Source organism: Pipistrellus kuhlii, unplaced genomic scaffold, assembly GCF_014108245.1.
Source record: "Pipistrellus kuhlii isolate mPipKuh1 unplaced genomic scaffold, mPipKuh1.p scaffold_m20_p_63, whole genome shotgun sequence".
Taxonomy (NCBI): domain Eukaryota; kingdom Metazoa; phylum Chordata; class Mammalia; order Chiroptera; family Vespertilionidae; genus Pipistrellus; species Pipistrellus kuhlii.
In genome coordinates this window covers 1421352-1446377 of record NW_023425566.1, presented here as the reverse complement: position 1 = coordinate 1446377, position 25026 = coordinate 1421352, and the positions used below count along the sequence as shown (strand labels likewise).

General features: G+C 49.2%; 2 protein-coding genes across 2 annotated transcripts in view; both read right to left on the bottom strand.

Annotated features, from left to right (window-relative positions):
- LOC118708756 (zinc finger protein 831-like) overlaps positions 1–13305 on the bottom strand; it is a 50500-nt gene extending 37195 nt beyond the window's left edge. Inside the window, exons 1-3 of the mRNA XM_045575064.1 lie at positions 12966–13305; positions 11875–11999; positions 673–824 (exon numbers count right to left, since the gene is read on the bottom strand). Of these exons, the coding sequence (XP_045431020.1) occupies positions 673–679 (7 nt within the window). The 5' untranslated portion in view covers positions 680–824; positions 11875–11999; positions 12966–13305. The remainder of the gene's footprint in view (positions 1–672; positions 825–11874; positions 12000–12965) is intronic.
- An 87-nt stretch (positions 13306–13392) lies between these two features.
- ZNF831 (zinc finger protein 831) overlaps positions 13393–25026 on the bottom strand; it is a 34210-nt gene continuing 22576 nt past the window's right edge. The window contains exons 2-3 of the mRNA XM_045575066.1: positions 13601–16499; positions 13393–13442 (exon numbers count right to left, since the gene is read on the bottom strand). Of these exons, the coding sequence (XP_045431022.1) occupies positions 13393–13442; positions 13601–16499 (2949 nt within the window). The remainder of the gene's footprint in view (positions 13443–13600; positions 16500–25026) is intronic.

The window sequence follows — 25026 nt, the reverse complement described above, 5'->3', positions numbered from 1 at the left end:
CCAGTCAACACCCAGCAAGCAAGGCTAAGATGGGGCTCATTACTGCTGGGGAGAGGGGAGAAAGGAAGGGAAAATTGAGGTCCAGAGAAGTTAAGTAACTTGTGCTGGTTGCCCAGTGAGTGCAACCTAAAATAGCCCATGTTCCAGGAAGCAGTCTCCATTAGTTCATCCTCTATTTATTTCCGAGCATGAAGGGTGGCCCTCTTACCGCTTCATATGTAATAGTGTTCCTGCAGCTCTTAACACATAATAACTACTCACTCTCCCATTTCACATGGACAGGCAAGCCCGTCCACTGACCTATTTCAGCCTCACAATGGTCCGGTGGAAAGAACCGAGTCGACTTTTTTTTAAATGTGGGAAGGTAGACACACCAAAAGTTCTGACTCTCATTTCCTAGGTCCTGTGGGAAACCTGTGTCTAGTACACGTGCCCAGTGCTCATGGGTTGTCTGTCAACTTCTCAGTATTGGATTCTTAACCAATCTCTCTGGTACCCTGTCCACTAGTTTAGGGTCATGTTGACTGTACACCTGCTGAACTTTGTGACATCATCTGTACCCCTGCTGGACTTTGGGCTCCTGAGGGCAAGGGTGTCTGTCTCCTGCTCACCCTGCATCCCCAGCAGCCAGATGCCTTTTCACGCCCAATATGGATTCCAGGAGAGCATTACCTGCCATTTCAGAAGAAGCCTGCCCTAGGGTCCTGCGTGGGTCCAGCCCCTCGAGTGGGGGAGGGTGGCAGTCTCTTCTCAGCACCCGGAGTGGCTTGCGTAGTCTGCTTGCTCTGAGTCGAACTGGACCCTGCAAGAAACTCCCTCTGCACCTGTGGACAGAGAAGCACACACCCAGTGACCAGCCTTGGGAGCGTATATCCAGAAACTCATACACACAACGTCCCCAAACAGTGGTGCTCAGACAATAAAACCCAAGTCCCTGGGAGAACAGAGTTTGTCAGCTCAGAAACTCATCTCTCCTCCCCTCGTTTTTCCTCCATGTGATGGGCACAATAATAGGACCTAATTCATGAGGTTGTTTTAGGGACTAAATGAGAGTGTTTATAAAATGCTCCCGTGCTGTGTAGCACATAACATGTGCTGTGATTAAAGACTGGGGCAAATCGTCTTGACTCCTTAATAAACAGGCTATGAAATAGAAATTTCTGCAATGCTGGAAATGTCCTGTAATCTGCATTGACTCAGGCAGTAGTAGTCACTAACCACAAAACTACTGTTTGAAATATAGTTAGTGTCTGAGAAACTGAGTTTTATATTTTATGTCACTGATAAATTTATATAGCCACACATGGCTCATGGCTCATGGCTCATGGCTACCATACTGGACGGTGTGGGTCTAAAGGCTCTCCTTTGGGGGGAAAAATGAGTATAACAGACATTTCATCTAGAGAAGCCTTCCATATCACCTAGCTAACCTCCAAAACAAAGAAGAGGGCCAAGGAACTGCAAGGAAAGAGAATTCTAGAGCTTCTGTTTATAGTTCTTTTTGTCTAGACTCTAGACATTCTGACGTCTATTGTTGCACGTCCTCTGTAATGTGTGTCATGCATGTTCTGCTCTGTCTGTGCTAGGAGACCGCACCGAGCTAGCCTCCTGGAGGATGAGACACCCCTGGAGCCAAGACAGGCCATCGCAGGGGTGGCCCTCCAGCCCATCCAGTCCCTGGCAGCCCCGGCTGCTGCCCACAGACACTTATGCCAGCCCAGCCAATATCAGAAAAACCACTCAGCTGGGCCCAGCCCGAAACACCTCCCCATAGAATCGCAAGCAAAATAAATGGCATCACTTTAATCCTCTGTTTTGGGTTGTTAGAGAGCAAGCGCTAACTGAACAAACAGTATGACTTCAGCATGGTGCCTAACTAAACAATTTTAAAGGTAATTTTGACCAGTGGTGATTTTTGCCTGGCCATGTATGTAGCATTTGTAAATTGATAGTTACTAATATGCATGTATTAGGATGCAGGCTTACAACTTGTCACTACTAGGAATGTGCAAGTAAGAGCAGACCAGCAAGTTAGTCTAGTGCCTTGGTGTTGCAGGGGGAAGAACTGAGATGCCGAGCAGCTTCCAGGTGCCTTGAGACTCACAGGCCACTTGGGAGCTAGACTCTACATCCAGGGCTCTGGACCACTTTGCAGAGGCCCCCGTGAGTGGTCAGCTCATTAAAAGGTCTCTACCCCGCCTCTAACTGCCTGGTCAAGCCACAAGGACTTGCTCCATTATAAATCCTCAGTTCACAGGAATCCTCCTTCCAGGACACTCCCCAGAACCACCTGGCTGGGGGGGGCGCAACCTGCTTAGCCATTTTGCTTTCTCATTTGTCTGAGCCTCTGCCAACATCCAGCCGCAGTCCCCTGAGCACCAGAGCGCTGGCAGAATCTTAAATCAGGTCTGCAGAATGAATGCAGTGTCCTCGGGCACTGACTTTGACTGCAGCAGCAATGAGAAAGGGACTTCCTGTTCATCTTTCCCGGCGTCTGGGGTTAGGAGAGGTGCCACTTACAGGGCACAGTTGCCTTCCTGGCCTTGGGCAGGAGCTATCGTTTCCAGGGGTCCCTGCTTGCCAAGATCACAGCTTCCTGAAACCGCGATCTGAGCCCGGGTGGGAAGCAACAGGGCTGCATCATCACAAAGCCTGAGCCAGGGGGGCTCCTGCTGGGGGAGAGGGGAGGAAAAAAGGGGCACAACAGTGATCTCAAAGTGCAGAGACAAAGGAAGGAAGGAAGGTGCAGGGTCACACGGAGAATTCTTCACGCTGCAGTCACCTCTGCCCCCACAGCCGTGGGTGGCTGCCAGGTGCTTGCAGGTGTTGAGAATTGCACAGCTTGAGCTGCGGGGAGTTTTGCTTTTGGAAAATGTAGGATTGAGGCACTCCACTCAGTGAAATAGCTAGAAGCCTGCTCTGCTGGAAGAGGCCAGCGCTGAACTCGGAGTTTGTTAAGGTGAGATTTGGACCCTTCTCCCTTAAGTAGGTCTTGGCATTGTCTCCAAAGCACTCTTTTGCTTAGTCATGGGCAGGGTCTGTCTCCTTCTCTCCTGGCTTCTCCCAGAACCTTCTCATGCAGCCCCTCCTGGAGCAGCATGGCCCTGGGCATGAGCAGCCAGGGTGAGGCAGGGGCTGCAAGCTGGCCCTCACCAATCACACAGCCACTGGCAGCCTCGCCTCTACCAGGCTGCTCACCCAGGCCCGGCTGCTGGTGTGTAGGCAACTAGTGACTCACTCACTCCCTTCCCTAGGGAATTGCCCTTGGCAGATGGGAGCATCTTGCCTGGAGAGGCCTGAGGGAATTTGCACACACACACACACACACACACACACACACACACACACACGGGAAAGGCCAACTGCTCAGTCCCTTGGCTTCCAAGCAGGACGGTCTTACTCTGCATTCCCCACTCCAGCGCTCCCCATGGGGTCGGGCAGGACTGAGCACCAGCAGCACATCTTCACCAACATCTGCCCTCAGCCTGGCCAGTGATCTCTCATCAGCCTCCTGAGAGCCCTCCCTCCATCAGCCATCCGTACAAGAACCTCCCCTCGGGCTGCTGCTAGGGAGCCCAATCTCAGACACCATCCAAGTGTTTTCCCCTTTTTCCTTCTGATTCCCACCCTCGGATGTGTGACAAGCACCCTTCAATAGCACGCGTGCTTCTAAATGTGTGCAATGCCTGTGCGGGACATGACCACAGAGACGTCTTTTTCTCAAGTTGTTTTCACTCACGGCCGTGTTTCTGAGGTCAATCTGGATTTCCGTATTTGTGTCTAACTTGCTACTTGTAGCTGGCCTGAATGGTGGTTTACTTAAAAACAACCCAAAACACATAAGCTGCCATTTGAAGTCCAGGTTTTAAAGTTGACTCCTCCACTCGGCACAGCTTCCAGTCTCTGTCCCCCTCTGTAGGTCTTTCAAAAAAAGCCTGTATTGCATACTCAGATGTAAGACCAGCAAGGAACCTCTGTCTATAAACTCACGGGAGGACGTTCAGGAAAAAGCCCCACGGCAGCTTCAGCAGGGACCCCAACTGCTCATTGGCCAAGGCCAAGAGCGCAGGGAGCACCATGTGACCTGGAGTCCGGTGAGCAGCTCACAGAAGGAGCAGGTGAGGCGTTTGTCACGTACCTTGACGCCGGCTGGAAGCCACTGACCACCCTACCTCCTCAAGCCCGCCCTAGCCTCCTCCAAGGAGAGGGTCCCACAGGTGTGCGCCCTGTTTCTCACAGCCTCATCGGGGAAAGAATATGTTCGTAGGATTCCTCTCACCCTCCTCTCTTGACCCCACGGGGAATAATTAGGGTCCTCTGGCTCCCACAGAGTAGGGCCGGGATCGTGGTGAAAGCTTCCGGTGCCTGTACTACTGGCCGCCACCTCCAGGTGTGTGTCTCCGTCTCACTTGGGAAGCAGTGCTCTCGTTACTGAGCATGCCACCCCATCAAACAAGAACATGCTTCATGACCAAGTGAGCAGGCACCCCTCCCCCCAGAGGCCTCAAGCTGTAAGGCAGACACCAGCACCCAGGGGAACGGTGTGCACGGCACCCAGGCTTCTCTCTGCTGCTCTCCCCCATCACCTCTGTGCTCCTGGACTTCACCACTTATTGGTCCCTTTGCCAGGAGCTCCCCGGATCAAGGCTCAGGAGTTTCATGCTCCATAGGGCACGGCCCACAGTCTCAAATTAATCAATGAAATCCGATTCCACGGTCCAGGGCGTCTCTGGGACAGGGAGGTGCACTCGTGAGCTCTGCATTCCTGTGCCTCTAGTTACCGTCGGGCAAGGAGGCACGGAGTCCGAACCGCCCCGTCTCCCCAGTTCCACTCCGAGGATGGAGCCTGCCCGCTCATGTCCTTCGGCTCACGTCCTTCCATGATGGAAACAGCCATTGTCATGAGTGTGGTATTTGGAGTTGACAACAAGCAAAGAAATGGATGAGACAGAATGGAGGGCCCCCCAAAACTCCAGGTACAAGTGGGGAGTTAAAATATAGCAAATAAGTGAGGAAAAAAGTGATTAATCCGTGAGTCTGCAGGCTTTTTGTATAAAGGCCCAGATAATGAGTATAATAAATATTTTAGACTTTGCAGGTGACACACAATCTCTGACACATCTTCACGTGCACTTGAGTGACGCATGGCTTCTACATTGTTGAAAAGGTACATATAAATATACACGGGCATACTCACGTATCTATTCAACAACGTAAAAGCCATGCGTCACTCACAAAGGCATACAAAAACTGGTCAAGAGCCCAATTTGACCCATGCATAGTTTTTCATAGGGACAAAAATAGGTCCTTCCTTATGTTACACAGAGAATGCGTTTTTGTATTTATGATTGAGAGTAAGAGAAGATTTCTTAAACAAGACCAAAAGTTATCATTATAAAGGAAAAGGTAGCTCCACTTGCCTACATCAAAATTACCACTTCTTGATGACAAGAGAATCATAAACAAGGTTAGAAAATAAGAACCATTTCCCACAGCAGCTCCCCTGATTGACGGCGGCCACACCCACCCTCGCACTGAGCACAACTCAGATGTATTAAACAGGAAAATGTTTAACACCATGAAAGGCATTGGTGTTCTGATTAGAAGGTAAGATACACTTAGAAGTCAAAAACCCAGTGGAAACAGAAACCTGGAAGGTAAGCGAGCTTTGTCATTCTGCGGGCATTTGAGGTGAGTTGGGTCCTTCATTTGCATGGTCTGCTGGGGTGAAAGGTGCAGGATTGAAACCCAGACTCTATCCCAGGTGAGAGTCCACTCCTATACAGAGTGGAAACCTCAGAGGGTCATACCCTCAACAGGTGGGCGATAACACACCCTACCTGCTGGAAGCCAGTTCCAGCATGTCATAATTGCAGGAGTTTCATCAAAAGATTGATGGAACTTGAGACCCAACAAGGGCTGAGTCACATATATTATAGCCTTTTGGTAATGGCTAAAAGGCATTTCCCCAAACCTGATAAGGATACATAAATTGATTGTTTACTTCCAGACAGCTCAGTGCATCTTAATCTATATGTTAATGCCTCCTACTGGCCAAACACCTGAACAGCCAAAGGCAGTTTCTCCCAAACCTGACAATGGACTCTGTATAGGAAACACTACCCTTTGACGTGTATATCTACCTCACCTTCAGACAAATTATGCTAATAAAAAACAAGGGGTCCTGAGACAAGGAGAACTTTGTTTCTTTAGCCAAGCTCCTCTGACCTCCTATAATGCCTTCCAAAGATCATGTTTCACCTCTGGACTCATTTACTTTATGCACAGCACCTTCTCCAGATTGCTGAACCGTTCTAGATGCTGGATCAAGACCACTGGCATTACCTACCCCCACCACCTGCTCAAAGGACATAAAAACTCCAACCTTCTCACAGAGCAGAGGGGGCAAAAGCCTCTTCTGTTGATTTCATAACAAGAAGACAGTCTTCTCATGGGCTTGCCATTTGAATTCACTGCCCAGTGGCATGAAGAAACCTAAAACCAAGACTTTTCTTTAAAGCAAGTGACCAGAGGCACCCAGCAGAGGTAAAGCATGTCACCATTGAAGACACCCACCTCCAAGCCAAGTCTCAAAGTCCCAAAAATGTCAGCTCACCGCCAAAACTCTGAGAACAAACCAGGAAACCAGGCACCATTAGTAAGAGCTAGCACAGGAAATAGTCAGATAGGCTGAGACTTCCCATGTGGGCGCTGTCAGGCGAAAACTGGCAAGTGTGTTTTTTTTATAAAAAAGATTGAAAATACAAGTAAAGATGAAAAAGAATGGCCACACTGAGTGTTGGTAAGGATGGGGACAAGTTGACACTCCCCACACTGCTGGTAGGGATGAAAATGATACAATCACCTTGGAAAATAGTTTGGCAGCTTTTTAAATAATAAATTATACCTCTACCATATATTCTATCCATTCTACTTCTATGTACTCAAGAAAACTAAGAGCATAACCCACACAAAGATATCTAGAGGAATAGTCATTCTATTTTAACAGCCCCAAACTGAAACAAACCAATGTCTACCAACAAGTGACTATATAACCAAATTCTGACATATCTACCCTATTTAGCAATAAAAGGAATGAATTATTCATACACACAACACCATGAATGGACCTGAAAATCCAATGTCCCCTCCCCCAAGAAACAGACCACATATTGTACAACTTTATTTCTATAAGGTTCTAGAAGAAGTAAACTAAGCTAGTGGTTACCAGGGGATGGGAGGGTGCCAGGTGGGCAGGAGGCAAGAATCACAAAGGGACTCCTGGGAACTTTGGGGATATGGGCACATTCATTATCCTGAAGGTATTATTGGTTCCACAGGTGTGCACATATATCAAAACTTATTAAATTGTATATTTTAATTATGCATAATATTGAAATTCAATATATTTCATCAGAGTTTTTCAAAAGTAAGTCAGTGGATTAAGAAAAGTAGTAAAATTTTAATGATGGATCTGAACAAAGCATGGAGGTTATAGCACAGAGAGACAAAGTTGTTAAAAGCCCCAGCTGGTTTGGCTCAGTGGAGAGAGCATTGCCTATGGACCAAAAGATCTTGGGTTTGGTTCTAGTCAAGGGCTCAAATCTCAGATGCAGGCTTCTCCCCAGCCCAGACACTGGTTAGGGCACATACAGGAGGCAACCAATTGATATGTTTCTCTCACATTGATATTTCTCTCTCTCTTCCATTCTCTAAAGATCAGTGAATAATGTCCTTGAATGAGGATTTAAAAAAAAAAAAAAGAGGGGTGGAAGACTGAGGAAGGACACCTTCATTATTTTAGTGTTCCAGAAGGAGAGGACAGAGAACAGGGCAAGGGTGGTGTTTGAGGAATGAGGCCTGAGAAATTTCTAGGTAGACATCAATCCACAAATCATAAAAGCCCAATGGATTCCTAATCCTATATAATAAAAAGATAATATGCAAATTTAACCCTCATGCCCTCACTCACAAGATGGCTGCCCTCCTGTTTTCACAAGATGGCCACCCCCACATTGTCACAAGATGGCTGGGAGGGGAGGGAAGTTGGGGGCGACCAGGCCTGCAGGAGAGGGCATTGGGGATGATCAGGCTGGCAGGGGAGCAGTTAAGAGGCAATCAGGCTGGCAGGCAGAGTGATTAGGGGCAATCAGGCAGCCAGACAGGTGAGTGGTTAGGAGCCAGCAGTCCTGGATTGAGAGAGGGATCCCCTGAGGGGTCCCAGATTGGAGAGGGTACAGGCTGGGCTGAGGGACACCCCCCCCCCCAGGGCACAAATTTCGTGCACCAGGCCTCTAGTGGAATAAATAAAAGTAACACAGACCTCTCTACATATTACCTAATAATAGTCACACATGTAAAATGACCATACCTCTGCTACACCCATAGCCATTCAGGAGTGAGTATGCAAACTAACCTGGCAAAGATGGTGGTTAATTTGCATGTGCAGGCATGAAGTGGCTGACAGGGGTGGGACACCTCCTATAAGGGGGGGAGGGGGGGCGGCATTAGGGGAAACTATAGGAGTGGTGCTCTGGCAGGGAGTGGAGATTTGCAGGCTCCTCGGAAGCTGGGAACAAAGCCAGGGGAAGGAAGGCCTCCTCTTGCATGAATATCATGCAACAGGCCTCTAATATGTATTGATATATAACAGGCAAATAATATAGATAGATCTAAAATAGGTACAGAAAATGTATACATATGTATGTAACAGATCTATATGTACAGACAGATCTAAAATGGGTACAGAATCCTACAATTCTGGATGGGCAAAGCCCTTAAACATCTGCTAATAACAGACCTCAGTAAGAAAGTGGGCGCAGGGCTGCCGCTTGCTCCCAGAGGAGGGAAATGCACAGCCATTGTGGAGGGACTTGGTAACAACTTGTAAAGTTGAAAATGTGATTACTTTATCATCTAGCAATTCCACTTTTAAGTATGTTTCTTAGAACACCTAAGGAGGCATGCATACACATGCTCATTGCAAAATAAGTCAAACATTTTGGAAATAAATGAAATGCTATACTCATGGGATGAGCACTCTATAGCAATGAAGGGAATGAATTGGAGCTGTATGTAGCAGGATGGCTATATCTTCAGAAACACAATGTTTAAAATCAGGCAGAACAATAAATATAGCATATTTTAAAGACCGAAATCAACATTATTATATGCAAGTAGTAGATATCTCAATTTTCCAAGTATGAGAACATGGATTGAAACAATTAGTGCCTAATACATAAAACTACAGCATTAGATTCTGTGTTTTATTTCTTTTATTTTGCATAACATTTAATGTAAAAAGTAATAGTTTATGTGGTATTTTTAAAGTCTCAGAAGCAAATATAACAAAATGTTAACATTTGTTCACACTGGATCATTACCCAGGAGTCATATATTTTCTGAGCTTTCTTGTATTTTATTTTGTTTTCTTTTCCAAAACAAGAAAAAAAAAAAAAAAAAAAAAAAGGACAGATATTCTGATACAGAAAGCTCATCATTCTCTATGAGCAAAGGCCTGGAGGGGGATCTCAAGTGCAATATTTCTTTTTCTTTCTTTTTCTTTTTTTAATTAAAAAAATATATATATGTTATTGATTTTTACAGAGAGGAAGGAAGAGGGATAGAGACTTAGAAACATCAACTGCCTCCTGTGCATCGCCTACTGGGGATGTGCTGGCAACCAAGGTACATGCCCTTGACTGAAATCGAACCTGAGACCCTTCAGGCTGCAGGCTGATGCTCTATCCACTGAGCCAAACTGGTTAAGGTAATATTTTATTTTCTATAGAACATTAAGACAACTGAAGTAAAATGGGAAATTGAATTAAAAATACAGGCTTCTTAGTTGGTCCGAAGGTTGTGGGTTATTGTTAAGCTGATTAAAAATACAGGCTTCTTTCTTGAGGAGAGAACACACAAGTTGATAATGGTAGAGATGGATATATAAGTTGAGACATACAGGGTGTCCCCAAAAATGTATATGCACTTTGAATGATTATAAAGTCAGTGTTTACAAACATTCAGTTCATTTTGAAGATTTAAAAGAATCTACAGAAATTATATATATATATATATATATATATATATATATATATATATATATATATATATATAATCATTTCCATGTTTTTGAACTGATGACCATTCTGGTCCAGGCATTACTAATAGTGCGATGCAATAGAATCATAAACATCAAGAATAATTTTTTTTGGTATTTATGTGCCCTCAATTCATTGACTGTTGCCAGTTTTGTGCTATAAACTTTATCTTTTATGTGTCCCCCATAAAAAAAAAAATAGTCTATTGGCACTTTATGATAAATTTCTTTTGTTCAAAGCTTAGTCTGGCTTCACCTATTATTTCAAATCAGATAAACCCGAAAAGGAGTGAAAATTAAGTGAGTTATCAGCTGTCAAAGTATATACTTTTTTGGAACATCCTATCTATATGTATACATACAGTCACATGTGTGCAGATGGATGGATGGATGGATAGACAGATGAATGGTTGGCATGGCAAGCAGAAGAATGTTTCCCAGCCCTTAATCCCCAGGTCCTGTGAATATGTTACCTTCCATGGCAAAAAGGCCTTTGCAGGAGTAATTGTGGGCACAGTAAGATGATGAGATTAGTGGGGTGAGCCCCATTTACCACCCCAGTCTTTAAAAAGGAGAAAGCGGCGGGAGATTGGGTCAGAGAGATGGCGGGTGCTGGGAAGGACAGGATGTGGTTTGAGCAGAAGCGTGGCTCCTCAGGATGCTGCGAGTCAGCAAACCAGCTTCACCAGGGATGTCAGGAAAGCAGACTCTCAACCCCAAACCCAGACCCACTGAGCAACACCCAACAGCACAGGAAACTGCAGGCAACTCTGGTGCCCATTGCGGGCAGGGACCCTGGGGCAGGCTGCTATCTGGCATACAGGCCCCTGGGAGGTCACCTGACTTCTGTGTGTCTCAGTTTCCCCTTGAGAAAAGTGGGGTGTCATGGTGCAGTGCCCTGTAACGAACAGCCCTCGGCGATGGCCACTCTGGACGCCCGGTCCTGGCAGACACTCAGAGCAGGGCCAGGGCCTCAGAAGCGGTGCCTGTAGCCACGGAGGCTGAGACGCTGCAGGGCAGAGTCAGGAATGGGCGTTGCCTCTTGAAGCACTGCTAGGCTTCGGATCAAAGACTGACAGTCGTGGGGTGCAGAGGCTGAGCGTGCCTGGAAGGGGAGGCTGCTGGGGGCCAGAGGGTCTTAGGGACATGGGTCAGAGTCCTATTAGAGAATGGGAGAGGGCCAGCAACACCGCACCAGGTCACCGAGTGGGAGAGGAGGAGGTGGTGCGGAAAGGAGACCGGAAGTTTGGTGGCAGCACAGCGGGTTATGCACGAAGGAGCAAGACCATCCGAGAATGGCATTACAACCCATATGCCACACACTGCCTGTGCGCTGTGGTGTGCACGTGGCAGAGAACAGTCTGCAAGGGCGTGTGATACTGGCCCTGACTGTCTCCGGTGGAGAGGTTATTGTTGTCTCTTGGTTCATCTGTATCTTCTAATTTCCTGCAGAAGACCTGCACCGTGTGCATAACTAAAAAGCAGTAAAAGCTGTGACAATTAACACGCTTTCTCGTCAGGACTTCACCTGGGGGGGGCGGGGGGGGGGGTCCCAGCTATTTCAAATGTGTGCCGGGGCCCTGGCCCTGGGAAGGTGCTGTTGAATCCGCACAGCCAGAGGGCTGTGGGGACCAGCCAAGTCCTGTCCCCCCCAACCCCAGCCCCGGGCAGGCACCCTTCCCCTGGAGCACAGAGGCCCCGTGAGGTGTTCTCCTGGGGCTCAGTGAGCCCCGGGTCTGCCGTTACCAACAGGACAGCGGTGGCCACACACCTACCTCCTCGCTGCTCTCTGCTTGCTGCTCCCCCGGCAGGTCCTCGCCCTCCTCCGAGGCGGTCCCCTTCTCCGTCCTGGCTCAGACCCCGGTCCGGCTGTCACCCCGGGGGCTGCTGGGCAGGAGAGCTGAAAGGACCAGGCACGTTGGCATCATATTGCTCAGAGCCCTGCTGGTGGGGACGACCCTAAGGGCTCTGTCTCCTCTCGGGGGGAGTACTGCCTCGCCAAACAGGGTGAGAGCTCCTGGGCAGGGCCTTTGGAGTGCTGCTGGGTCCCCAGAGGGAAGCCCAGAGGCCTGTGTTCCTGGAGGCCTGGGGAGCCTCATGGCCGGCTCCTCTCCCCCCCCCCCCTTCTCCCTCCCCAGGAATCCCTGCACCCAACACCGCATTGTCTCGGAGAAGGAAGGCTAGCCAGGCCTGGAATGCCCTGTCTGGTGCCAGTCTCAAGAGGAAGAAGCTCCGCCCGCCCACCTGGGAGACCAGCCTGCCAGGCTCTGGGCCCGGCCTGTCATTGTCCCCACAGTGACATTGGCACTGAGGCTCCCGCACCCTCGTCTGCTGCCCCGACCTAGACTCCAGAATAGGACAACACCCCCCCGTTGTAAAAGCCAGAGGCGAGGGGTCCCTCTCAATGGGCCTGTGGCTGTGGACTGACTGTTCGATCACCAGTGGGGACTCCCCCATCCCCTGTCTGGAGTCCATCTCGCAATAAGAGTTTCTGGCTTATAGTCAGATAATCTTAGACAACCAGAGAGCGTCCTTAGGCAGCGCTCATGTCACATGTTGCCTCTGCCGCCAGGAAGCCCGGAGTTAACGTTTGTGTCTAGTTAGGGAAACTCTCTCACCCAGAGTCTTGGGTACAATTAATCCCTCCTTTGAAATTTTTTCCCCATGGTTTTCTTTGGTGTGGCATTTGGGGCCTTTGTTCTGCCCTGCCCCCGCCCCGGCGTGGCAGCCCAGGTCCCTCGAGAACAGGCTGGGAGGACGCTCTAACGGAGGCAGAAGCCACGGGACTGCTCCCGCTTCTCCATCATGGCATGTCCTACCCGCTGGCAGCGCCCTCTGCCCGGGACCCGGGGCAAAGCTGTGTTACCGTCCACGGCTGCGTCTCCCCTCCTTCTGCGGGGCTGGTCCCGGTCCTTCGTCCTGACTCCGCCTCGCTCACCAGCCCGGCCTCTGCACCCGGGGCCCGGGCACTGCTCCCAGGGCGGTGCAGCACCCAGGCCTTCTCCTTCCGCTCCGAGGGCAGCGGCAGGCTGCCGCCCAGGCAGCACCAGGTGAGCCGGGGCTCGGCCCGCAGCGAGGGGAAGGGGCCCTGGGGCCCGCAGAGGCTGGAGCTCTCGGAGGTCCTGCTCCTGGCCAGTGCAGGCCAGCCTGCGGGCGGGGGCGCCAGGACGACGGAGCTGGGATCGAGGGGGCAGCAGGGGCTGCGCCCCGCCGCCACCTCCCTGCCGAGCGTCCATGGACTGTGGAGACTGGCCCGCGTGCTGCCCACACAGAGCTGTCCGGCGTCTCGGGCCTCACTCCTCCCCGAGCCACAAGGCGGGGTGGGCAGAGCAGAGGCCGTCTCCTGGGGGGCCCTGACACTAGAGCCCGGAGATGCCCCGGCCGCGGGGGTGCTGGTGTCCAAATCTCCTTTCTCTTCTCCTGGTACCCCCTTTCTCCTGCCCCACAGCCTGGGCCAGCTGGAGTGCTCCCCGCAGTTGTTGGTTCCACTCGGGGCCGGGCCTGGGGCAGGGTGGGTCCCCAGCCCTCGCCCAGCAGTGGAGGCTGGGTCCTGGGGCGGCCCATTCCCGCAGGGGGGGTCCCCGCTGCCCTCCAGCCCCGGGGCGCCCGGCGGCTGCTGCGGTGTCTCTCTCTGCGGTAACCGGAGCAGGTACTTGGGAGGGAAGGTGGTGTCCGGAGGCTGAGCTGCCAGGGGGGCGGCCCCCCCGGGGGCTCCAGCTGCAGGACCATGCACAGGCGCCTCATGCCTGGGCCCTGCCGGTCGTGGGGCCACGGAGGGCACAGAGAACGATGCTCCAGAGGTCCTTCTGCCATCCCCAGAGTCACTGTCCCAGTTCAAGGAGGGTGGGTAGCTGTCCTGCGCTGGGCCCCTGAGGGCCTGGTCTCTCCCTCCCAGAGACCCCAGCTGCTCCAGGCAGCTCAGCTGCTCCACCCGCAGCTTCTTCCTCTCTGAGGGCAGCTTGTCCCCAGCAGGCGGGGGCTCCCCGGAGCTCCCGCTGGGCCGTCTCTGGACCACAAGGGCCTGCTGCCAGGGCCCCTCGGCGTCCCCGCCACTCCCGGGGCCGCCTTCCAGCTTGGGGTCTGGCAAAACCAGCCTGGGAGCCTCCAGGTCCCCACCTCTGAGGGGACCAGGGACTGGGGACAGCTGACACCCCAGCTCCGGACCCCGGGGTTCTCTGCTGCTGAGGGCGGGAGGTGCTGGGACCTCGCCCGCCCCAGGCTCTTCAGGGCCTCTGCCTCTGGCCACTGGCTCCCCCTGCTCGGCGGGCTTGGTCCCCAAGAAGCCTTCTGCGGCTGGTGGGCCTTCCCAAGGCTCTGGCCTGGCCCCCTCAGAGGTGTCCGCACAAGCGGGGGTCCTCCTGTCCTGGGACTGGGCTGCGCCCTCGCCCCCCACCGCCTCCTCCAGCACCGGCAGGTCCGGCTCTGCGCCCCAGCCCGCGCCTGCCCCCCGGGCCCCCCTGCCCCGCTGGCGGCTCCCCCGCTGGTAGAGCCGCTGGAAGGTTTCGCAGCCGTACACCTGCCACTTCTCCTGGGAGAACGGCCGGGCCTTCCTCGGGCCGGGCCTCCTCGCGGCCGCCCTGCCCCTGCCCGCCGGCCCCTCCCCGGCGGCAGCTCGCATTCCGTCCCGGTCCTCTGCGGGGGCCTCGGTCTCCCCGGGGGCGGGACCCGGCAGGTCCTCCACGGCCGCCTGTCTGACCAGGGCCCGGGGGTGACTACTGGGGGCCTCCCCGGGTCGTGCAGGGACAGGCCTGGGGCTCAGAGGCCTCAGCCTCCCGCGACGGGCGTCCAGCGGCTCCCGCCACGGCCCGGTGCCCTCCACGAAGGGCAGCGAGTTGCTCCTGGTGACGGGCACGCACTCCACGGCGGCGGAGAGCTGCGTGGGGACGGAGTGGAAGAGCAGGGGCCGCGCCGTGTCCGCGGCCGCGCAGGGGGAGCGGGCGGGGCCGGGCGCCCCGGGCCTCCTGCGTCCCGGCTCCAGGGCCCGGATCTCGAAATGGAAGGAGTCCTTGTAGGTGTAGGGCACGGGCAGGTCGATGCTGCCCTGCTTGGACAGCACGGTCTTGCGGGGCCGCACGTGGTCCAGCTGCGGGTCGTCCACCACGGCCTGGTTGTGGGAGATGAGCCGGGCGATGCGCTCCTCCAGCCGCCGCTTCTCCAGCTCCAGGCGGGGCTCCTGCCCTCTGGGCTCAGCCCCGGGCCCCCCGGGCCGTGGGGCGCCCTCCCTCGGGGCCTCCACACCGGGATCCGACAGGCCGTGCGGGGGGCTGCCGGGGGCCGGCGGCTGCTCCGAGCTGTCGGAGCGGGACAGGTAGCCGGAGTCGGTGCTCTCACACTTCCTCAGCCGGCTCTCCGCGGCCCGCGCGTCCGGGGGCTTCTCGGCGGCCCGGGCCGCTGGCTGCAGGGACGCCCTGCCCGCGGCGGGAGACCTCTGCTCCGGCGGCCTAGGCCCGCGCTGAGGGCTGGCCAGGGGGGGCCCAGCGGGAGCCGCGGGGGGAGAGTCCAGAGGGGCTTCTCTGCCGTCCGGTGCAGACCCCGGACAGAAAAGGGCTTCCGACTTCAGATCCAGGCTCGTGGCAGTCGGGGACAGGTGCGTGGCGGGCCCCAGGCAGTGCCCAGAACCCTGGACACCCGGCGAAAGGGGTCTCTCTGATCCAGCCCCGTCACCCCCACCGAGGCTCCCGCTGTCCCCGCTGCCGGCTGCCCCGGGGGTCTCCACAGCCTTGTCCCCCTCCTCCAGGAGGCTGCCGCCCGCGCCGTCGGAGCCCACGGACAGCCGGGCGTTGTTGAGGTGTGTCTGGGTGCGCCGGTGCTTGTACAGATTGCTCTGGGTCTTGAAGGCGATGCCGCAGGTGGCGCAGGGGAAGGGCCTCTCGCCAGTGTGGGAGCGGATGTGCTTCTCCAGCACGCTGGGCTTCAGGCAGTCCCGGCCGCAATGTGGGCACACGTACTTGCCAGCTGTGCGCGCCTTCCCCGGACTGCCCAGCGCGGGCCCCGGCGACAGGACGGGCAGCGTGCCCACGATGTTCACTGTGACCGTCGGGGTCACTGGCTTCCCGGCCTGGGCGGGGCCAGGGCCTTCAGGCTGCAGTAGGGGGCTGAGGAGGAAGGGCACGCTGCCCCCATCTATGCCCGTCACCAGGGGAGCACGCGGCTGCAGACCCCCGGGCGGCACTGTGCGGTACAGTGGGATGGGCAGCGCCTTCAGGAACACGGTGGGCGCCAGGCTCTGCTCTGGCGGCAAAATGATGGGTCCCAGAGTCAGGTGTGGTGAGGCATGCCGCCCTGGGGTCCCAGGAGTGCCAGGGGCAAGAGCTGGCTGATCCCTAGCAGGTGAGGCCGGGCGGTTGAGTCCTGGCACCTCCATCCCACATGGTCTGTGTGGCCCAGGATGCGAGGTAACCTGCGGGCAAAACCAGACTTTACCGTGGGCGCTGTCTCTCCTCACACGCACACTCCCCCTGTCGCCCACCAGGCATTCACACCCCCTGCAGCCTGACAGCAATCCCCAAGAAAAGTACTCTCATCCCCACACCAGGAAAGGGGAAAGTGAGGCTCTGAGAATGGAGGTGACCTGCCGGGCAGCTCACATGGCAAAGGCAGTGGCATGCAGGAGCCAGCTCAGACCGGTTCACACTGGCTCATGAGAGCTGATGGTTAAGTTTTCAGGAATTTTGCAAGCCAATTGTTAAACATGGCCATAATTAAAAGTTATATTACATAAATTTACAATTAAATAACATATTAAAAAGGTACTACCACTGAATGTCACCTGCAGAAGAATGAAGTGAAACCTCTACCTCACACCATATATAAAAATGAACTCAAACTGTATCACAGACCTAAATGTAAGAGCTAAAACTACAAAACTCTTAGAAGAAGACAAAGGAGTAAATATTCATGAATTTGGATTTTGCAGCCAATTCTTAGATTTGACACCAAAAGAATGAGCAATTCACAAACAAATAAAAAGAGATAAATTGGACTTCGTCAAAATTAAAAATTTGAGCATCAAAGGACACATCAAGGAGATGAAAAGACAAAGGACTCTTACAACTCAACAACAAAAAGATAACGCAATTTAAAACTGAGCAAAGGACTTGAGTAGACATTTCTCCAAGGAAAATACACAAATGGCCCAAGTACATGCAAAGATGCTCAGTATCACGAGTCATTAGAAAAATGGGAAACAAAATGCCATGAGATGTGACTCCTCACCAGCTAGCATGGCTGTGGGAATCATAATAACGACCTGGAAATCACAAGTGCTGACGAGGATGGGGAGGAATCGGAGCCCTTCTGCACTGCTAGCGGGAATGTAAAACGGTGCAGCCACATGGAGAACAATGTGGCAGCTCCCTAAAAAGGTAAAGATAGAACTACTCCTTGACCTGCAATCCCACTTTTGGGGATATACTCAAAAGAATCGAAAATAGGTATTCAAATACAAACCTGCCTTCTCTCATAACTCAAAATAGCCCAAAGTTGAAATCAACCTGGATATCCATCCACTGATGGATAAATAAGCAAAATACATTATATCCATATGTTGGGATATTATTCAGCCATAAAAAGAGAAAAAAAAACCTTAAAAACATGCTACAACATGGATGAATCTTAAAAACACGATGCTGAGTTCGAAAAGCCAGACTCCAAAGGTCACATATGTATAGTTCCATTTATCTGAAAAACCCAGAATAGGCAAATATATAGACACACAAAAAGCAGGTTATGGTGATTGCCAGGGGTGGGAAGAATGAGGAATGGCTGTTTGCTGAGCACAGGGCTTCCTTGTGGGGTTACGGAATACTCTGGGGCCAGATAGAGGTGGTGGCAGCACGCTGTAAGTGTGCCGCCCCTGATTGTACACTTCACAGAGCTAAAATGTCAAATTTAATGTTATGTAAATTTTACCACAGGAATAGGTTACTAAACACTCAAAGCTCATCACTTACTAATTATTTCATTACAACTTGCCATTCTCAATGCTCTTGAGGTTATTTACATTGATTGTATCATTATAGTGGAAATACCATCTAATGGTGTGGTACCTCTCCCCAACTTTGGATGCTGTAATGTTATGTTGATAGCCTGGAACTGGCCACATGGGGAGTATTTACACTGCAGTGATTGACAGGTGCCACATGAATATTCTTTTATCCTGGGACCATCTCTCCCCATTCTCTGTTCCTCACAAACTCATCTAACATTATAGATCTCACAGTAACATGCCACCTGCCAAGAGAGAGAGAGAGAGAGAGAGAGAGGGAGAGAGAGAGCTTTTACTTTTCAAAGGAAAGACTTGAAGACACATCTTTAGAGATTAGTAGGTGGCTACTAGAATTCTTCAGCGCTGACATAGTGGAAGACTATGTCTGACACCACAGAGCTGCATCCTTCCTACGATGCTCCCCAAGACCACTGGACCTGAGTTCCTGACCCTCATTGCTGGGGGTCGCCTGGACCCAGTTCCCTTGGCTCTGAGAGCAGGTCACTTGGCTCTGGAAGGACCAGGTGGAATAATGCCTGTGACAACACAGAACGGCTCTGAGAATGGAGGTGACCTGCCGGGCAGCTCACATCGCAAAGGCAGTGGCATGGAGCAAAAGCCTGTCGCCTGAGTTTTCAAAGGTCTTCCATAATACTTTGAACGATTAATGCGTGACTGCTCCCCCCTCCCCCCACATCCTGCCTCCGACCCCCTTGCTCTTCCCCCAGAAGTCAATGCAGCAGGCTCCCCTAGGGCTCTGAGAAGGGGTGCTGTCTCAGGTGGTGTCCCAAGTAAAGGATGTCATTGCCAGGACTTTGTTTGGGAGGTGAACCCAAGAAGCAGCTGCAGGGGGGTGGGAAAGTGGGGTGACAGAGCTGTGAAGCCAGTCCCACCATGACAGCTGGAGCTTCGTGGGGGTTCACACTGAGATTGTGCAGACACACCTCTCAGTTCGGGAGGAGCCGTCACACTCTGAGGGCCACTGCTCGCAGGTCCAGCTGGACACACCAAGCCAGTTCGGTGGCCCCAGAAAGCCGCATGGCCCGTAGCAGGCTCTAGCTGGTCCTTGCGGAGATAGATCGATGGTCAGGGCTTCTGCCGCAGCTGCTGTGGCAGAAACAGGACAGAGCCTTCTGGAGACCAGAGCCTAAACCTCGGGAGGAAACCAGAGGGCGAGCAGTTCTCCCGTCCTCAGGAGCAGGTGGGAGGTGAACAGTCAGGATGGAAGGGAGAGGACCTGCAACTTCTGCTACAGTGGGGAGTTGGGTACAGGGATGACCCCAGGGAAGGCCCCAGGCCTCAGAGCAGCAACATCCACAGCATGTGTCCTGCTGAGAGGAATGGATGGTCTTAGCACCTGGAGCCAGGCAGCCCAGTTACCCTCCACAGCACCTGTGAGCAGCCGAGGACGGAACAGGTGGGACTGAGGGCGATGAGCTCGAGGGGGTCAGTGCAGGCCTGCTGGGGTGCTGAGGCCTGAGCCCACGTGCCCCGAATGAACCCAGCCTTGGGGAGAGGAAGGAGGAGAGTAAAAAACCCAGACTGACTGCCTTGTGGGGGGAGGGCTTGAAAATAGGCATTGCAGGAAAGGCGTGGTGCTGACACACCTGTCGCTGTTGCTTTGTTCTCTGCAGCCTGCTCTGGGAGCACAGCAAAAGTCATGGCTCTTTGTTGCAGCTGATTGCTGCTGGCAGCGTAATGCACCAGCTATAACCTCCTCCTGTGAGAGGGCATGTGCCAGCTAGACTCACTGTCCAGTGCTCCCCCTTGCCATCCTGAGGGGCCAAAGTGTGGGGACTCTGCCAGGAATCAATTCTAGCATGTGATAATTACAAGAGTTTCATCAAAAGGTTGGAGAAGCTTGGGCAGCTCAACAAGGGTGAGCCAATATGTAGTTCACCTGTTGGAAAAGGCTAAATGGCACTTCCCCAAAACCTGAATAGGATAATCACTTGCTGCCAGACAGCTCAGGGCATTGTATTGCCTCCTGTTGGCCAAACACCTGAACAGCTGTAGGCTATTCCCCAAACTGACAATGCTTCTGTACCCTTTGAAGCCTTACCCTTTTGAAGTGTATACCTCCACCTTGCCTTAGGACAAATTGTGTTAAATAAATATCATGGGTTCCTTAGACAAAGAGGAGTCTTCAGTTCCTTTACCTGAAGATCCTCTGGCTCCCAATAGCTTTCAAAATTATCTTTCATCTTTGGACTCCTTCTTAATCTATGCATCAGCCCCTTTGTAATGGTGGGACCAAGAACTCAAGCATATGGTGCCCAACCTGGGGCTTAACCCTGGAAATGCAAACATTAATGGAACACTTCTGGAGAAAGAAGGATTCGCCTGAGTGAAAAAACCGGAATGGTGGTAAAATTAACTGTGCATAGAGCCCATGTCAGCTTCGGAACCCCACAGATCCGTAAGTGCGTGAGTGATACTTTGTGTTTAAATCATATTATAATGGGGGAAAATTTGGTCAAAAGGCAAAATTATAAAGAAATTGGAATATCTAATGGTACTTTCGAAAATCAGGCTGAAAAAAAGAGTGCCGTGATCATCTTTAATGTGGTTTCTTGTTCAAATTAAAATCTTAATTTGTATTTGGAATCTAAAATCTGTAATAAGAAATGAATCCCCACTGCTGAAACCACCTCTGGTGCAGACAGACTCAAAGGCGGCAGGAGAGGGCAGAGCTATATACTCTCCCAAAGAAAGTCTATTTAAAGTTTTGTTTAAAAATTACCAAAGAATATCTTTTTTAAAAAATATATATATATTTTATTGATTTTGTACAGAGAGGAAGGGAGAGAGATAGAGAGTTAGAAACATCGATGAGAGAGAGTCATTGATCAGCTGCCTCTTGCACACCCCCTACTGGGGATATGCCCGCAACCAAGGTACATGCCCTTGACCAGAATCGAACCCGGGACTCTTCAGTCCCCAAGCCAACGCTCTATCCATTGAGCCAAACCGGTCTCAGCAAAAACATCTTATTATAACCAAATTTTGGCTAAGAGAAGCTTAAGTGCTAGTTATTACTTTGGAAAGCGGAAAAAAAAAAATTAAGATTTGTCTTTATCTGTTAAGCATGAAAAGATATTCGGCCAGGTCTGTTACTGAAAACTTCCCCCAAAGCAAGCAGGGTGTGGGGGAAGGGAGACGCATGGCAAGCCAATATGGAAGCCCACTCTCCCAGTGTGCTAATTTAAAGTCTCCTTTTTCGCCATGAAAATTTAGAAATGTGTCTCGAATTTCTGTGCTCAGGAGGAGAGAACCTAGCCTAAAACAAAATATGCATGGTCCAATTTTGGATCTTAGGTAGTTTTTAGCTGGAACCTCTTTACAAAAGCTACAGAAATGAAAAACCCAAGACTGTTTTTTTCTCAGAAAGGTGGTGTAAAGAAACCAACAGGAAAAAAATATTAAAACTGGTTCCAGCAACAGGATTGGAATTTCCATAATAAAGAGTAGTTTTTAAAATGATAATGAAGGGTGTTAAAATAACTTTAAGGCCTTCAAAAAATCACTAAATTGTCTGTTAAAAAAATTTTGACAAAGAAAATGCTTTAAAATAATTATAATTTACTCTAGAATCTCAAAAATTGTTGGAAAATATATTATAAAGATCTAAAGTAGCCCAGGTAAAGACTGGCTACACCCTTGGTTAACAGCGGAAGGGCTGGTTGCCCTTCCCCCAGCAGACAGGTAGGCCAGTTTCCCGCCAGTAGCTAACTTTAAGGAAAATTTTTGCATTTGAATGGCTGCAAGTTTGCTTCTCAACTTCCCTGGGCAGAAAAAATATGGTAGGTTTAAAGTTAATTATTGTATCTTTGAAATGTATTTTTTAAAATGTGTTATTAATCAAAGAACTGCTAAACATTTGACTTGCCAGCTCTAAAAGTTCAAAGTTCAAATTAAATTGGGAAAAATTTATAGTTGTAGTAATTAAATGCCTAAAATATAAAAACTTATTTTTGAGAAAATAAAATTTTGTGTTTTTTCTGAAATAATTAGGATTTCAAAATATGTTGTTAGTTGGTCTAATTAAATAAGAAGGATTAATTCTGTGGTTTGAACCAAAAATTTTAATATAAAGACCAGTTTAAATTTAATTGATATCTTAAGATAATTAGAAGTATATAATCTTTAAATATATATATATATATATATATATATATATATATATATATATATATATGTTTTCCAAGTTAAAATTTCAAGGCTACAACCTAGGGATAATTTTAAGACATTTCACAGGTCCTGAAATGTTTTCAAGAAATTATGCTCTCTTCTTAAAGAAATATTTTAAATGTAACTGATGTAATATACTTGAAATCACATGGAAAGCTTTATAAAATAATGACTATATTTTACTTATGAATCTTATAAAGGTTTTGACCTCTATGGAGGTCAAAGTATTTCTTAAAATCTAACAGCAGAATTTTAAGACAAAATAAGAAACACAAAAAGCCTCTGGCTGCATTTTTAATTAGGATGGAGATGGGGAAATTTTTGTGCCTTGTGAATTAGACATAAACATTTACTAAATTTGCCTTGCTTTGCTTTTTAATTAAAGATACCTACTTAAATTACTTTATAAATTAGTTTTTAAAATATAATCAAGGATTCATATAATTTCAGCTAAATGTAAAGCCAATATTTTTATAAACAATGAAATTCTAATAAAGCCACCAGAAAGAGCTAGTGAGATTTGTCTGCAATATAATTTTGACTGTTTACCTTTTTAAAAAAATACATATTTTATTGATATTTTACAGAGAGGAAGGGAGAGGGATAAAAAGCTAGAAACATCAATGAGAGAGAAACATTGATCAGCTGCCTCCTGCATACCCCCCACTGGGGATGTGCCCACAACCAAGGTACCTGCCCTTGACCAAAATTGAACCTGGTTACCTTCAGTCCGCAGGCTAATGCTCTATCCTAGGGGTGTCGAACTCAATCAGAGAAGGGGCCAAAATCTAAAATCCAGCCTAAATCGCGGGCCGAATGGTTTACTGAACAGTCATAAACTGTCATTGTGATGGAAACGCAGCGGAGTGCAGTGATGACAGCGCGGTGCGGGCCACATTGCAAGGCCTGGCGGGACGGATTTGGCCCGCGGGCCTTGTGTTTGACACATGTGCGAGCCAAACCAGTCTATCTTTTAGGAATTTTGGTTTGCTCTTCCCTTGTTTATGGTGAGAATTAACAAACCATCTTTTCTGTCAAAGAACAGTTTAGACATTCTGGACAGCTTGACTTGGCAGCTGCTATATTGGCCACATGGCTTGCTGTTCCCCTGAGAGCTGCCATCTTGAAATAGCAAAGGCCAACCCCTCCATTTGAATTAGTCAATGTTTTTGTAAGCAATTTGAACTAAGTCTTCAAAGAAAGTTAATGAGACCTCCCATGATCCCTCTGTATATGCAAATAAGCAAAAGGAGATACTCTTAAAAACATAATTCCAAATTTAATAAAAAGGGGAAATTTGAAACTTTTGAAATCTCTTCCAGTGTAAGCTGAATATTGTTAAAATATTAAATCTGACAGTAAAATAGTAGTCAACTTTATTGTAATATTGCTTGTGATATGGCTATTCAGATATATGACCCAGTCCTTATGAAGCAGCAGCCCTATAGATTGCTTGGTATAAAGGAACACAGAGATTTTTAAATGAAACTCTAGTATAAAAATTATTCTTGAAGGAAATAAGGAGAAGTTTTCTTCAGACATATTAAGAACTATAATGGGTAACCGATATATTTGGCTCCATAAAGTAAAGTCAATAATTTGTGTTTTTACCTTTCTGACAAAGTTTGTGTAAAGTTGCTCAAAGACTAATTTACAGAAATTTAGTTAATGTCATTTATTTTCCATAACCTAGGACAAATAAAGTTTAAAAAATATGCCTTATCTCAAATAATTTAAGTTGGCTAATTGAAATAAGTGAATATTCATAAAAACCTAATTGTACTGGACAAAAAAACTGTTCCTGAAATATTAACTAAATTTTTTATTGATGGTTCATCTCATAGTAAAATTGCTTTCCATGCAATGAATCCAAAGCAGTCATATTTCTATACAAAAAATTAAAACTAAAAGTTATCAAGACTGCATTGTAAATTTTCCAAAGCCTCCTAATATTTAAATAAAAAGGGGGGAATAGTAGAATAATATTCTGTAAGAAAAAAATACATTGTAAGTAAATTACATCAAGAAAATTTTTTACTTTGAAAATTAATTTTCATCTGTAAGGCTAATAGCTAGACACCCATGAAAACATACATGATGTCAAAATAAGCCAAAGGAAAATTGTTTGGGCAAAAAAATAAAAAAGGATCCCAAGTCTAATTTATAGGAAAGACTCCTTTATTAACCTTTGGTCAATAATATGTATGTTTCCAGAAAACTCCAAGCCCTGGTGGATTCCTGCAACAACAAATTCCAGAGAGGAATTAACAGGACTGCTCCAGCCACAGAATAAGCAGTGGCCCCTGAGAACAGAGGAGAAACAGTCCAGAAATGGAGATGGTGAAAACTCCTTGCCATGCAAGCAGACAGCAGCTGTGCATTGCAGCAGGTTGCCCAAGACCTAACCAGAGAGGGTTGGACCTGCATTGTCACCGATTGTCTACAATCCAGAACTGAACTATCATTGCTGACATCTACACGTAAGGAACTGTTGAACATTGAAATTGGAATTCAAAGAACTGTTAGCCCAAAAGGAAACTGATTGCAGGCTAATTCCTTTAATGCCTGACAGCAATTTAAAGGGAATTGATAGAATTCTATCCTTTCCATTGAATTTTAAAATCTTAAAACATTCATTCTTGTTAAATTTAAAAAATCAAAAAAGGGTGTGATGCCAGGAACCAATTCTAGCATGTAATAATTACAAGAGTTTCATCAAAAGGTTGGTTAAGCTTGGGCAGCTCAACAA